The 16,477-nt window shown below is 37.7% G+C and overlaps 2 protein-coding genes across 10 annotated transcripts in view; one reads left to right on the forward strand and one right to left on the reverse strand.

Annotated features, from left to right (window-relative positions):
- Positions 1-163: 163 nt before the first annotated feature.
- ckba (creatine kinase, brain a) lies at positions 164-8,410 on the reverse strand. Of its 7 annotated transcripts, none has more exons than XM_016268352.1 (9): positions 6,339-6,365; positions 6,261-6,293; positions 4,710-4,914; positions 3,805-3,959; positions 3,442-3,574; positions 2,636-2,807; positions 1,979-2,102; positions 674-863; positions 164-555 (listed from the first exon to the last, which is right to left on the reverse strand). In XM_016268352.1, the coding sequence occupies exons 3-9, from the start codon at positions 4,900-4,902 to the stop codon at positions 377-379; spliced, it is 1,146 nt and encodes a 381-aa protein (XP_016123838.1). In that variant the 5' UTR covers positions 4,903-4,914; positions 6,261-6,293; positions 6,339-6,365; the 3' UTR covers positions 164-376. The 7 variants fall into 7 exon arrangements, with proteins under 7 accessions (XP_016123838.1, XP_016123842.1, XP_016123836.1 ...); XM_016268356.1 differs by having other exon boundaries at positions 4,710-4,926; positions 6,263-6,293; positions 6,339-6,358; XM_016268350.1 differs by lacking the exons at positions 4,710-4,914; positions 6,261-6,293; positions 6,339-6,365 and adding exons at positions 4,120-4,307; positions 8,325-8,398.
- Positions 7,694-16,477, forward strand: part of LOC107582491 (tRNA (adenine(58)-N(1))-methyltransferase catalytic subunit TRMT61A-like) — a 19,923-nt gene continuing 11,139 nt past the window's right edge. Inside the window, exons 1-2 of one of the 3 annotated variants that reach the window (XM_016268357.1) lie at positions 7,694-7,896; positions 9,660-10,046. In XM_016268357.1, coding sequence (XP_016123843.1) covers positions 9,716-10,046 — 331 coding nt within the window. In that variant the 5' untranslated portion in view covers positions 7,694-7,896; positions 9,660-9,715. Of the gene's footprint in view, positions 7,897-8,724; positions 8,819-9,273; positions 9,306-9,659; positions 10,047-16,477 lie in introns of those variants that run through there. The other 2 variants (XM_016268358.1, XM_016268359.1) reach the window with 2 other exon arrangements.

Consider the following 16,477-nt stretch of genomic DNA (forward strand, 5'->3'; position numbering starts at 1 on the left):
TAGGAATTGCAGTTTGTGTGATCTCTAGAAAATAGTTTCTAAAAATGCTTGAATTATTCTCAAATCGTGAATAACTGTAAAAGTCGTGGAAATTAATTAGTGAAAAGGTATAGGAATCCCGGAACTGTCAGCATGTGATAGAACAGGGAAGAAAGACAAGAAGCAGGTCAACACGAGCCAAATTTTATTCTCTGACATTCTCATTCATCTGTTGCCCTGTGACATCAGTATGTGTAACAAGAACTCAATAGAGCAGAGACAAGGACCCTTAAATAAATCGGGTCTTCCAAGAACAAGTCAACAAACAGTCAATCAATGAACAAAGGTGGGGGAAGTGGAGAGAGGAGGATGTGGGAAGTGAGGTTTTGGAATGAGTCTACTTTTGAGCAGGCATGAGGTCCTCAACGGCCTGGCCTTTCTCTAGCCGTTTCTCCATCACTATCAGCAGTTTGACTCCATCCACCACCATCTGCACCAGCTCCACCTCAGAGAAGCCCAAGCGGTCAGCGTTGGAGATGTCAAAAACACCACCCACAGCAGCAGTGTCCACACCACCTAATGAACAAAGGCACCACTTACTTATTGGCATCAATTTGCGCTTTATATTTCTGTTCATGACAATCAGTGTTGTGCTGTTTAAATCTACTGCAGCTTAAGTCAGTTCGGTTCATACCTGTTCCACGTTTCTGCAGCCTCAGTCTCTTGAGGATCTCCTCAAACTGGCGGTATTTGCTGAGATTGGGCAGTTTGACGTGCACTCCTGCGCGCAGGCCTGTGCCGAGGTTGGATGGGCAGGTGAGGACGTAGCCAAGATGCTCGTTCCACATGAATGCGTGACCCTTGTTTTTGAACAACTCCTCAATCTAAAAGAACAAACAATCAGTTAGTGCTTCTTGCAGCTCAGCTATCTAGTGTCTTGCATACACCAGAAATCATTTAAAGGGTCAGTTCACCCAAAAATGAAAAGTAGCCCATGTTTTACTCGCCCTCAAAGCTAGGGTGACCATATTTTAGTTTTCCAAAAAGAGGACAGGGGGGCTGGGGTGTGGTACTTGGTTGATGGTTTAAGTAATGCCGAAAGTGCCCAAAGTAGCGCAAAATCAAAACTCAATGTCATTTCCATACCTAATATACATTTTTTACAGTCACTGTTAAGCATATTTATCATAAACACAGCTAAAAAGCTTCCTACCAGTGGCCGCCCTTCACAAAACTTAACATCTAGCAAAGTTTTATATGTAGAATGCAAAATGTTTCAATACAAGCATTTCAGTCGAATGTAATTTATGCAACATTTCAAACCTTTAACCCACTGGGGAAACCAAGCCATGGCAACAGTTTAAAAGTAGCCCAATTCCATCGGAAATATAATATCCATCGGTATATAATTATATTTATTATATTATATTTTTCTTACAAAAACACATCGATTCACTACAGGAGGCCTTTATTCACCCCCTGGAGCCGTGTGGGGCACGTTTTATTATGGATGGATGCGCTTTGACTACTTTTGGACTGTTGGAAAAAAAAAAACACCCGCCTAATGTTACTCCCATTCTAACGCTTGGAAGAGCAGGATCATTTTTAATATAACTCCCGATTGAATTCGTCTGAAAGAAGAAAGTCATACACCTAGGATGCCTTGAGGGTGAGTAAAACATGAGGTCATTTTCATTTTTGGGTGAACTAACCCTTTAATTTATCAGATCAAGCACATTTATGACAGAAAAATAATGATATTGACACAGAGGAATGATATGTGGCCTATTTCACAATCGCAATCACTTTCAGAACAAGTTTTCCAGCTAATGAATTATAAAAACACAGAATCAACTGACTTTGAAGAGCTTGAGCTATTAAAGCTGCATAACTGCATCACGCTTCTAATAAGCAGAATGTTATTGTGTATTCGTGTGGGCGCTAATATAGTTACTGTTGTTGGTGTGAATGGGCTTTTAGGACCACAGTGATGTAATACCTTAGTGAGACCTGTGCAGAAACGGTTGAAGACCTCCTTCATGTTGCCACCTTTCTGCATGGAGATGACACGCAGGTGGTCCTCCTCATTCACCCACACGAGGAATGTCTTGTTATCATTGTGCCTGGAGACGAGGAGAAAATGAGTGAGGGAATATCTTCTATGACCAGCACAGAAATGCAATACTTGACTAGAATTAAATTTATTTTTTTTTTTACATTTACAGCTTGTTACAAATTACATATACTTAATACAGTAATAACAGTAAATTATGCATAATTAAACATAACTATCCCTGTATTACATGTTAATTAATATTACTCTGTACTTAAATGTTTAATTGCACTGTAAGAAGGATGCCTTAAAATAAGCTGTAAAGCTAGGATAAATTCTAGGATCAAAAATTTTATTTCAATTAAAATTCTTTTATTTTTTAAAGACAATACTAAAATCCAAACAATTAAGAATTTCCTCAGCACTTTTTTAATGCTGCATGTTTTTAGTGTAAGACTGATAAAAATATGCAGAACGAACTGCTGGTGCTACCTGTATTTGAAGAATCTGGAACAAACTGACAGCAAGTAGGTTCCTTTTCTTTAAAAACCACTCTATAAAAGTAGCACAAGCAGTGCATTAAGGACAATCCAGAACACTGACCAGATGCCCCTGGCGTCAGGCCAATCACGAGCCATCCCTGAGGCCAGCAACAGGGGAGACACAGGCTTGTCGAACAGGAAATGGTCATCGATAAGCTGCTGCTGTTCAGCCTCTGTCATGTTTTTCAGGGCATAGTATTTTCCTTTGAGATCCCCAGTCAGAGCACCTAGAGCTACAGACAGAGCAAACCAATCTGTGAGTAAATCCTATATCTTTAAATAAATGATTTCTTAAGAAATATCATCATAGACTACAGCTTCATAGACTACATTGGTCCAGTCATAGTGGATGATACTCATCACCACTAGAGGGAGCCACATGAACAGGCCTAAGTTTCAGGAACATAAATACTGCATACCAGTTTGCTTACTCATACTATCCCTAAAAGTATGTACTCTGTGAAGAAAAATATACTTTTGAGTGTGTAGTTTCAAAGAAGATTAGGCGTACTTTGGGGCATACTACAATGCCATAGCCACATCTATGGATCATAAGCAGACACACCATAAACGGGGTCTTTCGTGCTAAGGATTCTTCTGTAGTTCTGAACCAAATCCTCCTCCAAAGTGCAAAGGACTGTGGGCAATATCAGCCATTAAAGTATACACTGATCTACACTTTGAATTTTTACCAGAAATAGTAGACCATCCAGGTACTTTTTGGAAACTCATTTCAACATACTACGCTTTGGGACACACTAATTCTGCTTACGAATACTATTTAGGACTGATGCAAATTGGGATGCAGCAGACGTTTCATCCTGTCTCAAATAAACCGATGTTTACCACGTTGCTGCAGTGACATACCTTCCACAGAGAGCTTCTCAACAGCTCTTCTCTCTCCACGACTGCAGTGGGGCGGCAGGCAGAATCCGCAGATGCTCCTGCCTGTTCTGACGCGAGAGCTCAGCACATAATTGGCATCCAGGTCATCACCACCCTGCAGAAACAGAAAGTTTTAGTCTTTAAAGAAGCGATATCACTGTACCAAATATTAGTGATCACTGAGGTCTCATTATGTTTTGGACCACACTGACTTTAATTATGTGGCCAAAAACATTTTTCAAAATATCTTTGATAATGTTCCACAGAAGAAAATATCAAACACTTTTGGAATAATATGAGGGCAAGTAAATTATTTTTGGATGATCTGTCCCTTCAACGTCATACCTTGAGGTTACTGGGGTTGAGGTCGGTCTTGTGTTTGTCTGTGGGTTTGTATCCTCCATGTCTGTCCTGAATAATAGGGTCCAGCAGCTCCTTGAACACCTCATAGGTCTCCTCATCCCCAGCCACACAACCCACAGTCATAATGAAGGGGTGGCCTGAGATGGGAAACAAGTCCATGTACACAAATTAGGAGCCATGCAATCAGATGCCAACACTTAGGCCTACTAAAAAAATCCATGTTTAACATCATGTGATTTCTCTCAGGACTATCTAACCCTGGCCCTGTCCCCTGACAGACTATGTGTGTTCTTTTACCAGGATTATCTACTCCAGTCTGAATGGCGTTATCTATGGTGAAGCCGTTGGGTGTGCAGCGCTGACGGAGGCGCTTGTACATGTCCAGAGTGAGGTACTTGGCCATATGGTTGTTGTGCTGTGTGAGGTCTGGATACTCTTCCTCAGCTGGCCGCTGCTTGATGGTCAACCTGGCTAGTTTAGCATTGCTAAATAAATACAACAACACATGGGGTGTGAAAATACCACGCACTGCCGTCGAAGGATGAAGTCAACTGTTCTGTTGTGTTCTGAATGGGTAAGCAAGCACCATTTGTTTCACCAAATACACTGTTAAATTGACTAAGAAAGCTGAACGTTCATGATATTTTTCAGGTCAAGTCTTCATGTGGCCAGCTAGAATTGGATTTTCCATGCCCCTGCATTTTGGTCTTATCTATACAGGAACTGTTTTTATTCGAAGCCCTCTGCACTAAAACAATGAGTCAGCAAGGTCACCGTTTAATCACACTTCTTTCTGCTCGCAATGCACCTTTATGTTCTAAAAGTGCATGAGAAGTGGTCTTTTGGAGGACTTTGAGTTGTTTCAAAGTTGTTTCACGGATCTTTACCTGGGTTATCTACCCCGGTCTGGATTACATCATCCAGTGTAAACCCGCTGGGTGTCTGTTTGGAGCGCAACTTCTCATACAGTGCCGGTGTGAGGACCTTGGCCATATGGTTGTTGTGCTTGCTGAGGTCGGGATATTCCTGCTCAGAGGAGAACTTCATCTTCAGCTGGTTGTGACTGTTCCCGAAAGGCATGGCTGCTGTTCCCTGAGTGTGGTGGTGGGAATGGGATGGAAAATAACTGTGGTTACACTGAATGTGAAATTAAACCAAGAGGTTCAACACTAACTCCCGTCTTGACATTTGAATGAATCTGGAAAATACTTTTTTTGAGAAATATGGACGCAGTGAAAGAGTTCTATGGCCTACCTACTTTTATGCACGTGATTAGTGTTACATTACACAACTGAAAATATCAAATATGTGCCATGGTTCCACAGAAATTGTCATAGGGTAGGAAATCCTTTATCTACATAAACACCATCCTTAAATATAGTAAAACGTGTAATAAATAAATGTTAAAAACACTGTAAATTGTTGCCCTATTTAGCCGCTATGCCTAGGACTCTAGAATCTACAGCGTGATGAATGACTCCTATAAACTGATTCGTTTTAGTGAATCATACACATACAATGAAGTACGATGGCCGAATGAATGATTCTTATGAGTCGATTCTTTATAGTGAATCAAAGACGCATCAGTCTGAGTTGTTACAGAATGAATCCGACTTCTATATGAACCGAAAGTTATTACTTTCGTTATGTCTGACTGGAATTGAACCAAGAATTGAGACTTTTCATGATGTGAAAAGTTATTTAAAATCTATGTAGGCCTTCCTTATATGTACTTGAAATAATTGTATTACATGATTTTTTAATTTGCTATATCTGTTAAAATCTGAAACGATGTCATCAGTTGGCAACAAACGGATGATGGTATAATGTAATAAGAAATTCTTCTTCTTATTATTATTATTATTCCAAATGTTTCATACTCAGAACTACTAAAAGAATCCGGAATCGTTGACAGGAATCGGGGGAAAAAATTCCCATTCCTTCTTGAAGGGTGAATTTGGGAAAGCTCGCCAGATGGTTCAGGTCTATTTCAACACGAAATATCTGCTCATCGTTGTGCTGTAACTTGCACCGAAATGCCTAAACTTTTGCGCAAAAGTACGATCGATGACTTAAAACTGGGCGTCCACTGGACGGCACCACTTCAACGACAGAGAGAGAGTGAGCTGTCATTGATCATGACCTGCAAATAGGACGCTTTCTTTCACAAAAAGCCTAGAAATGTTCAGAAAAAGCATGATATAGGACCTCAATTCATAAAAGATTATTTTTAACATTCATCTCTAACACTGAGCCGATCGATCCCTCTCCGTGCGTCAAATTCCCTTCATACAACGATGCACTAAAAACCAAGTCTTAAAGCTTATCCAGAATCATTCAGCGCCGTTTATAAATGTATTTCTTAATACGTCTTAAATTTCGATCACGCTTAAGCAACTAGTTTAATGAGAGATGAAAACTTCTCAATGAAGCCTTACCGTGGGTTGTGGGGTGCTAGAGCTAGAGGAAGACTGAGCTGAGACAAAGATCCCTATTTTTCCGGTAGGAGTATGAACAGTATGAATGTTGAAGCGGCGTCTGTCTGTTCTCCAGCGCTAGATCCTGATGGAGCGTTTGTTTTATAGTAGAGGAAAGCCGCGCTCCCATTGGCTGCTATTTGCAGTCCATTCATCCCATTGGAAGAGCTTGAAATATGTAGTATAAAATGTGCAAATATATAATTATAAGAAAATGTCAGTTTAATTGAATTAAGTTTATATCCTAATCAAGTAATTCCCATGCAATTGACTTCGAAAGTGTTTGACCTGTAAAAAAATATATGTAGTAGATTGAGATGAAAACAAAGAACAATGTATAATGTGTGACATTTGTGTGGATGTATATGTGTTGTTTGCCGTTTGTCACCCACAATATGAATTGTTTTTGCTTAAATGTGTCTTTAATAATGTTATTTATAATGCTAAATCATACACATTATGGAGCGATGAGACAAAAACATTAAAACCCATTATAAACGAGGCATTCGTTGCATCCAGTGGGGACATAATTACGGATAATGCTTATACTGTCTTTTTACGTGTTGCATCGCGCCGCGTAAACATAAAACCATGTCTGCATTTGTGATCGGAGAAATGACAAACAAGCGCTACTCTACACTGCCCAAAACTCGCGTTTGAATCGTCAGTGGCAAATTCTTTATATATAAAAAAACGTACTTACAGTCTGTGAGTCAGAACAGCCGGCATTGTAGTCTACTCTACCAGGATCAGGAAACAGTCCTCCATAAAATGCGCTGCACACATCTGAATATTTGGGTTGAACTGTTCTGGAACAGTGTTGTGCTCTAGGCATGACGAAGCGGATATCGTCCTCTTTTGGAAGACCAAATAAAGTAGTTTTGCTTTCACAACGAAGCACGCAGCGCCTTCACGACATGGCGGCGGCAACAACAATACTACAGCGAGAATAAAAGTTACGCCTTCTTTCTTTGCGTGAACATTTGGGCGGCGTTATGCAAATCTTCCCACATTGTGACGTAGACATGTGGGGGCGTGTTAGAACGAGCCGTTTTAGGTAGGCGTGGCTGACTCTTAACTTTTATAAAGAATATCTCTTTGGATTTGAGACTTTAGTCTTTGCAACTTTACAGATCTTCTTTATGCACCAAGAGCTTGTAACACTCCAAAGAGAAAGGAAAACTTGAAATCGCATCATATGACCCCTTTAAAAGGAACACATTTCTGATTTGAAAGGATAACTTACTTCAGCTTTATTATTTGGGTTACGACACTGGAAAACACCGACCTAGTGAATCTATACCACCACGGAAATATTTGTTTTATGCAACAGAAAACGTTACTGCTCCTTTAAAATGCTCTTACATCATTTTCCCGTGACAGACTGGGTCGTGTGAAGTTGACGTCGTGGATTTGTAAAAGGACAGCAAGGCTTTCACACGAGCTGGAGTCCATCCACATGAGCTGAAGAGCCGCTCTGTAGACCGCGTCTGCTCGCAACTTACACGCGCTTTATCGAGCTAACTACCGCACACACGTGCTGTACTGTCTTTCTACTCCTTCCCAAATATTGAACTACAGCCTTGCTGAAGCAACGGTGAGTTTCTGCGACTTTCTTTGTGTTAAACATATCTTTATTTCGAGCGATGTATGTTCAAACATGTGACGCGTTTCCATTCAAGCACCGCATGCGTAACGTACTGTGTGAAGTTAACGTTACTCTTTGAAAATAAATAAGTTTGCTTGCGATGTAATGGATTGTATTTCAAAACCCGTTATTGTATATTAAGTGTAGCCCTCCTGTAAACATGCTGTTTGTAAAAAAAGACGTATATCTCTCTAAATAATCGAGCATAGCTTGTGCTCTCATAGAATCGAAGTCGCTGTTTAGCGCATTTAACGTTAGCCACTCAGTTTCTCTTGTTCGTCTCGTCTTTGTGGACGGTGACCTTGCTGAGTCTTACACATAAAATAATAGAAATGTTCACAGAGATGAGTAAATGGATTATTAACGGGTTAACTTACATCTGACCCATTTGTTTTGCTGTTATGAACCGTCTCAGGACTGCAGATACACAGATGCTGGCAATGTTGAGTCTGACAGGCTGCTACTAACGGTTTGCGATCATTTAAATCAAAACACACTTTGAGTGGTTGACGTACAACATGGTTGTCATAACTTATTTATATGTATTTATTTATTTATTTATTTATTTATTGTCATCTATAAAATTATGATCATGTTATACGTCAACTATGTCATCATTATTTACAATAATTTTCCGCTGTTTAGCGCATTTAACGTTAGCCACTCAGTTTCTCTTGTTCGTCTCGTCTTTGTGGACGGTGACCTTGCTGAGTCTTACACATAAAATAATAGAAATGTTCACAGAGATGAGTAAATGGATTATTAACGGGTTAACTTACATCTGACCCATTTGTTTTGCTGTTATGAACCGTCTCAGGACTGCAGATACACAGATGCTGGCAATGTTGAGTCTGACAGGCTGCTACTAACGGTTTGCGATCATTTAAATCAAAACACACTTTGAGTGGTTGACGTACAACATGGTTGTCATAACTTATTTATATGTATGTATTTATTTATTTATTTATTTATTGTCATCTATAAAATTATGATCATGTTATACGTCAACTATGTCATCATTATTTACAATAATTTCTATTGCTTTATTTATAGGGTTGTATAAGTATATGTGTGTGTCTGTATATAAATCAACATCAATTTAACTCAAATATATATTTTCTTAATAGTAATATTAGACGTGTGTTATTTCATTGGTTTGGGCGTTTTTGTGTAATTTATAAACTTAACATTAAAAAAAAAGAAATATTTCAAGTGTGTCTATTTCATTTTTACATTTGTATAATTGGAAGAAAAACCCCCGGCTGTCTTGAGAACATTGTTTTGGTAATCAACCTCTGACGAAAGCCAGCAAGACGCCTGCAAGAAGTGACAGCACAGTGGATTTGTAATGTTTGTTGGTATTTGTTGATTTTTCTCTCTCTAAAACTACAGAAATTGTCACATTTTCAGGATTTAAAAAGACTGACAACTTTCATTTGACCTTAGCTCATAATTGGCATCATTTTTGACATCCTGCCATTGTGTTCATAATCGTCTAACTATTAATAAAGTATCTGAGTTTGACCAGAGAGGGAGAACATTCCTAAAAGTCTGTTTTATAAAAAACAACTATATTATTTTATTTAATTTTTAATTTTTTTTTAAGTTGGTATGAATATTTAATTAGGTCTATAAAGTAATATGAGTGAATGTAAATGTTTTGTCTCCCAACTTATGAGAATAATGTGTTCATGTGTTTTCATTCATGGCAGAGTGTTTAATCATCCGAGGCTGCACTCTTCATTGAAGCTGAACCCCCCTGAACCTCATGAGTTTTGTGGAATACTCCGAGATCATCCAAGAAGGGGATGTCGTCATTATCTTCCTGGGTCATGAGTCCATGATGCCTATCAAAGTTCAGTCGGGAGCTCAGACGCAGACCCGCTATGGGGTCATCCGGCACTCCAGCGACCTGATTGGACAGCGGTTTGGTTCCAAAGTGACCTGCAGTAAGGGTGGTTGGGTTTACGTGCTGCACCCCACACCAGAGCTGTGGACTGTCAACCTTCCCCACCGAACACAGATCCTCTACACCACAGACATTGCCAACATCACACTGATGCTGGAGCTCAAACCGGGCTCTGTCGTCTGCGAGTCAGGTAAGAATCAGTCTTTCTTCAGCTATGACCCATCAAAAGGTTTTTAATCAGATTTTTTTTTAGAGATCTTCAATACTCAGGGTTACAGAGTTAGTTTTGAGCTGACGATACCCTGTTCACTCAGGTACACTGATCATGAACTTTCTCTGTCAACTCAGGCTTTAAACCTGAGGGTACGTTTACATGACAACGATTATACTAAAAGCACAAAGTTCTTTGCATACAGATGGAAACGTAATCATAAAACAATTCCTGTTTATACAGATCCACAAAAACTACTAAAGACGCTGTATTATACATGCCAGGCCAGCAATTTGAAACTCATTTTCAAAGCTCCCCGTTTGCGTTTTCAGGCTTCCATATTGCTGTTGTAAACTCTACTACTATTTTAACCCGTTGTCTGTCTGTCTGTCTGTCTGTGTTTTTGGCAAGTCTTCGAATTTTGGCTTGCGCTTCTGTAACGGACAATTATTCTCTGATGTTGGTAATTGGTCACATGACATGCAAGTAAGCAGAGAAAAATTAATCTTATACAGGTGCATCTAAAAAAATTAGAATATCGTGAAAAAGTTAATTTTTTGTAACTTATTTCAAAAAGTGAAACTTTCATATATTCTAGATTCATTACATGTAAAGTAAAACATTTAAAAAGTTTTTTTTGTTTTAATTTTGATAATTAGAGCTTACAGCTCATGAAAGTCAAAAATCCAGTATCTCAAAATATTAGAATATTTACATTTGAGTTTCATTAAGTGACCATCCCTACAGTATAAATTCCGAGTATCTCTTGTTTTTTGAAACCACAATAGTGGGGAAAACTGCTGACTTGGCAATGGTCCAGAAGACAATCATTGACACCCTCCACAAAGAGGGTAAGTCACAGAGGGTCATTACTGAAAGGGCTGGCTGTTCACAGAGTGCTGTATCAAAGCATATTAAATGCACAGTTGACTGGAAGGAAGAAATTGGGTAGGAAAAGGTGCACAAGCGACAGGGATGACCGCAAGCTTTAGAATACTGTCAAGCAAAGCCGATTCAAACACTTGGGAGAGATTCACAAGGAGTGGACTGAAGGTGGAGTCTGTGTATCAAGAGTCACCACGCTCAGACGTCTTCAGGAAAAGGGCCAATACTTCCAAGTGGTTTGCTGACCATGATATCACTGTGCTTGATTGGCCAGCCAACATGCCTGACCTGAACCCCATATGGAATCTATGGGATATTTTCAAGAGAGAGAACAGTCGATCCGACAATACAGACAAGCTGGAGGCTCATTAGTGCCTCAGCAGTGCCACAAGCTGATCGCTTCCATGCCACACCTCACTGAAGCTGGAATTTGTGCTAAAGGAGCCCCGACCAAGTATTGAGTGCATAAATGAACTTAGTTGAAAGAACTTGAACTTTTCTGTTTTGTAAATTCTTTTTTTGATTTTTCTTAGGAAATATTCTAGGGTCATTCCGTGTCAACTCAACCAGAGGTCCCTGGCTCAAATTTTTTATTTTTCTAATATTTTTTCTGAAGAAAGATAGACATGAATAGTGATGAAAGCCAAAATATTAAATGTCATGGATGAATATTTACGGCGTAATCCACTATTTTGTAGAGGAGGGTCAAAATGGCAGTTTTCACCTGAGATTCAGTGTCAAATTACAGGGGGTAAAAATTACTTCAGAAAGATGGCAGCATCATAATGTTAATTTTACACAGAGATTGGTAGGTCTGTTAGTAAAATCTGTTGACTTCAGCAATCTTTGTTGCATTATGTGCCAATGGTGACCATTCAAAAATGGGGAAACAAGATATAAGAACAAAAATACGTTTTTTTTCTCCAAGGTTTGCATGCCTGTAACTCAAGAAGTATTAAAGATATCTTAATGCCCTTTTAGATATTGGGTCTTAACAAACTTTCCTTTTGGCATCTTTATTTTTAAGGCCCTATATGGTTCAGTTTCAGAGATATTGGAATTTTAATATGGCTCCAGGAGTAAATCGTTAAAATGTACACATTTTCAGTGGTCAAAAACCAAATATGGCTCAGTTTGCAAAAATATGATACTTTTTATATGATTTATTTTAATATGATTTTCCTTTAAAGAGGAATGTCTAAAGAACAAATAATGTTGAAACCAGAGATGTATCTTTTTTTCCTTCTGTCAGGACAACTGCATTGAACATACCTGTCCAAAGATTGCTGAAGTCAACAGATTTTACTAACAGACCTACCAATCTCTGTGTAAAATTAACATTATGATGCTACCATCTTTTTAAAGAGATTTTTAATCCCCTGTAATTTGACTCTGATTACTCCGTAAATATTCATCCATGACATTTAATATTTTGGCTTTCATCACTATACATGTCTATCTTTCTTTGGAAAATAATATTAGCAAAATCCAAAAATTTGAGCAGGGGAAGTTTTTGAAATTTGGTTGATTTGACACTGAATGACCCTCTAATATTTTGAGATACTGGATTTTTGACTTGCATGAGCTATAAGCTCTAATCATCAAAATTAAAACAAAAAAACTTTTGAAATGTTTTACTTTATATGTAATGAATCTAGTATATATGAAAGTTTTAACTTTTTGAAATGTTACAAAAAAATGTTTTTTATGATATTCTAATTTTTTGAGATGCACCTGTATAGAATTTAAAATGGTGCAGGAAACCACAATTTACTATTTTTTTTCTGTCATATATTGGGGTTTGAACTATGATATTTTATCCATAAACCAAATTTCATATTACTACTGCTGAGACACCCAGAGACAAAGAACAAATACTCTACTGCTAATGGAAATAGTTACTTTTAAAGGCATTCAGACTTCACTCTATACAAGAAACTTATGCTATAAACAACTGCCCACAAAAATGTTGACAGTTATGTAAATGTGAATATAAATAAAGTGAACATAGCGCACATGACATTCTCAAATGCACATTAAACTCAGAGTTTGCAGAAATGGGGTTTGTGAGAAGCAACATTTACTGTGAACTGAGTGGCTCTGTTATGAGCCGCAATCACGTAAATGAACACATTGCCACTCTTCACTCAGCGTAACAGATTATATACTTAATTAAATCAGCCATTGATTTGATAATCTCGATTTGATAAGATGTATCAAGTTCGGTTTTATTTAGATTATTTGTGCTTCTCCTTGTTTATTCTCATGTTGCATTCGATTTAATTAATTATTGCCTTTTTATTATCTCACAAACCCCTGTTTGGGAAAACCTGGTTTATATCATTGTAAAATGTAAACTGAATTGTCGCACATCTCTCTCTCTATACAAAGCTCGATATAGAAGTATATCCAACTTTATCAGCACACATAAAGTGATTACATAGATTATATAGAAAATAATGTCGTGATTTATGTAAACTGCTTTGAAACAATGTCTTTTGTGAAAAATGCATTACAAATAAAATTAACTTAACTAGTTAGGTTGCAGTGGGCAGAAAATATTAGGCAGAGAAATCTTGATGTAGACAATACTCTTTGGCTATTTGGCCCATTCAGTAAGTGTTGGGCCTCTTGAATTCTGAATGAATCAATTAAACCGCTGTTAAGCATACACACACACACACACACTGCTCTGTCCTCAGTGCCCTCCAAACTCATTGAGCTGGATGTGTGTTCAACAAATTGATATCTGAGCAGCGTTCAGGTGAGGCTGACTATGCCACAGATTTGGCATATGTGCAGTATTAATGTTCGTTTATCACCATTCAAGGATACTGTTGGACATTACTTTTGAAATTTTCTAATTTCTGTGTGATCTTTTATCCCCTGCTTAGCCTCTCGTTCTTACGTCAGTCATTCTGTTCTATCTGAATGCATCGCTGTAGACCGAACATTGACCCTATTGTTGCTATGAGAACAAAAGGCATGCTAATGGATTCTTGAAGAGGAAGATGGGCCATTAACACCAGAACGTGTTCACATGCACGTGCATCACAATATTCATGCACAAGTGATTGCTGTATTTAACTTTAAATTAGGGATGCACCGATATGAAAATTTTGGCCGATACCAATAACCGATAATTCTTTATTTTTGAAAGCCGATAACCGATATGTTGGCCGATAAATCTATATCCAAATTTTTATATACTTTTTGAGAGCCTGATTACAAAAAAGGTCTCATCATTAAAAACCACATCCCGAACACTTCAACATAAGCAGCCTAGTTTGAACGGTGTACGTTTTAAAAATAATTTTACTCTCCCCTTACCAAATTTAGTCATAAAAAAGTCTTACAAAAAAATAAAATAATGCATAAATAATGCAAACAAGTCATTGGACATCATTACACGTGTAAAGAATCAAAATGAATGCGCCACCAATAAAATGGAATGGCCTCTGCACAGACAATAATTAAATGATTTTAATTACTAAACCATATTGCTGATGAAAATAATAACAGAAAAATACAAGTGGTTGTTATTATTAATAATGTATCAATGATTATGAAAAAGTAACAAATTAATACCACTGTTTTAAACAGCAGCCGTTTGAGCTGCGCGTGCTGAAGCTGAAGAGCTGAATGAACACGGTAAACTGAAGCGTTTTGCTGGCAGCTTATTTAACTCAAGGAAATGCATCCTGAGATTAATATTAATACAACATAAACATAATAATACAACTTATATATGTACAAAATGACGCAGTTATGGCGTGCTATAGTCAGAATGTGTGATCCTGTTGTGGATGCACTCTTCCCATAACAACGCGCTGAAACACGGCAACTAAACCCAAAGAATTCACAACGTTTTATTATAATAATTTTCTAATTAGAATGTTATATACACGACATTCCCAATCATAGTTATTAATGTTGTGCACTGCTGTTTGAGTTTATCACGGTAAACTGAAGCGCTCTTTTAACTTAACCAAATGCATTCTATGTGAGATAAATCAGATATACATCAAATAAACACAATATTACAACGTACAATTGCACAAAAGGCCGCAAACGAACAGCGTGCGTCTGAAGTGTCTCTGAAGGAAATAATGCATTATTTATCGGCTTAAAGATATCGGCCAAATTTACTTATCGGGCCGATACCGATAACAGAAAAAATGAGCATTTATCGGCCGATACCGATATGGTGGCCGATATATCGTGCATCCCTACTTTAAATGATCACTTTTATGTGCACATAATTTTCTGATTAAAGTCAATATTTCACTTAAGATGTTTTCTGTTATTGAAATATTCCAGTATACATGGTAGTGTACCGAATACTAAGCATTCATGTAGTTTTTCTCCTAGTCTTGTGGAAATACTGGAGATGCTTGCTTTTGCCATTTATTGCAGTGCGTTTTAATTCTGCACAGCAACTTAACCAGCTCATTAATTCTCATTCTTGTCATTGACAAAAGCACACAACAGTGCAATGAACTGTAAAATGTAGATCAAGAGACTTTGTGCAAGACACTCTGATGTTGTCAGTTCATCTGTAAATTACTTGTTCTGCCTAATATTGGCGAAATCACTTTGATTTTGATTCTCCTGTTAATCTGAATCTCCCTGTGTATTTATTTATTTGTTTATTTATTTATTTGGATCCCCAATCCCCATTAGCTATGCCCTAAATCATTGCTAGTCTTCCTGGGGTCCACACAACACTTAACATTCAAACATTAATACATGCATTAAGAAAACTAAGAAAATATGTAAAAATGCATTCTCCACATTCCAAAGCATCTCTAATAAACATTTCTTTCACCCTTTTTAATAACACCTAAAACATATTGCTCATTCAATTAATTCCTATACTCAACCTCCTGCAAGTACAGAATTCCAAGGTGTGCCTTTACCTGCCTTTTAAAATCCATTTTTTGTGTTATCCCAATTAATGACAATGGTAAAAAACTCCATGATTTCATTGCCCTAAATGTTACTGTACGTTTAAGAAAATTAGTTTTAGCATTAGGGAGTAGAAATCTACCCTCTGTTGCTCGTCTAGTAGCATATTCATGTGACTGAACATTCGATTGTAATTGATTATACTCATCCAATGGAGTTTTAAAGTGTAAAACCTTCCATGTTGATAACCGTATTGCAGCGATCATCCTATCTTCCACTCTTAGCCATTTAAGATCAAAGTGCATACTATTAATATTCGTACCATACGGACACTGGAGGATTAATCTCGCTGCCTTATTTTGTACCAACTGGAGTTTCCTCAAATCCTTTTTTTGTAGCATTGGCCCATATTATCTGATAATAGTCCCAGCTGTGAGAAGAACAGAGTGACCAATATTATTTTCATTATATCAAACGTAAAATAACTTTCTGATCTCCTTACTACAGCTACTACCCTTCCCATTCTCTTCACTGTGTTCTCAATATGCTTTGACCATGACAATTTATTATCCAGGGTGATACCCAATAATTTTGCTTCCTTAACTTGCTGAATAAGT

The sequence above is a fragment of the Sinocyclocheilus grahami genome, unplaced genomic scaffold (assembly GCF_001515645.1).
Source record: "Sinocyclocheilus grahami isolate Dianchi unplaced genomic scaffold, SAMN03320097.WGS_v1.1 scaffold45.1, whole genome shotgun sequence".
Classification (NCBI taxonomy): domain Eukaryota; kingdom Metazoa; phylum Chordata; class Actinopteri; order Cypriniformes; family Cyprinidae; genus Sinocyclocheilus; species Sinocyclocheilus grahami.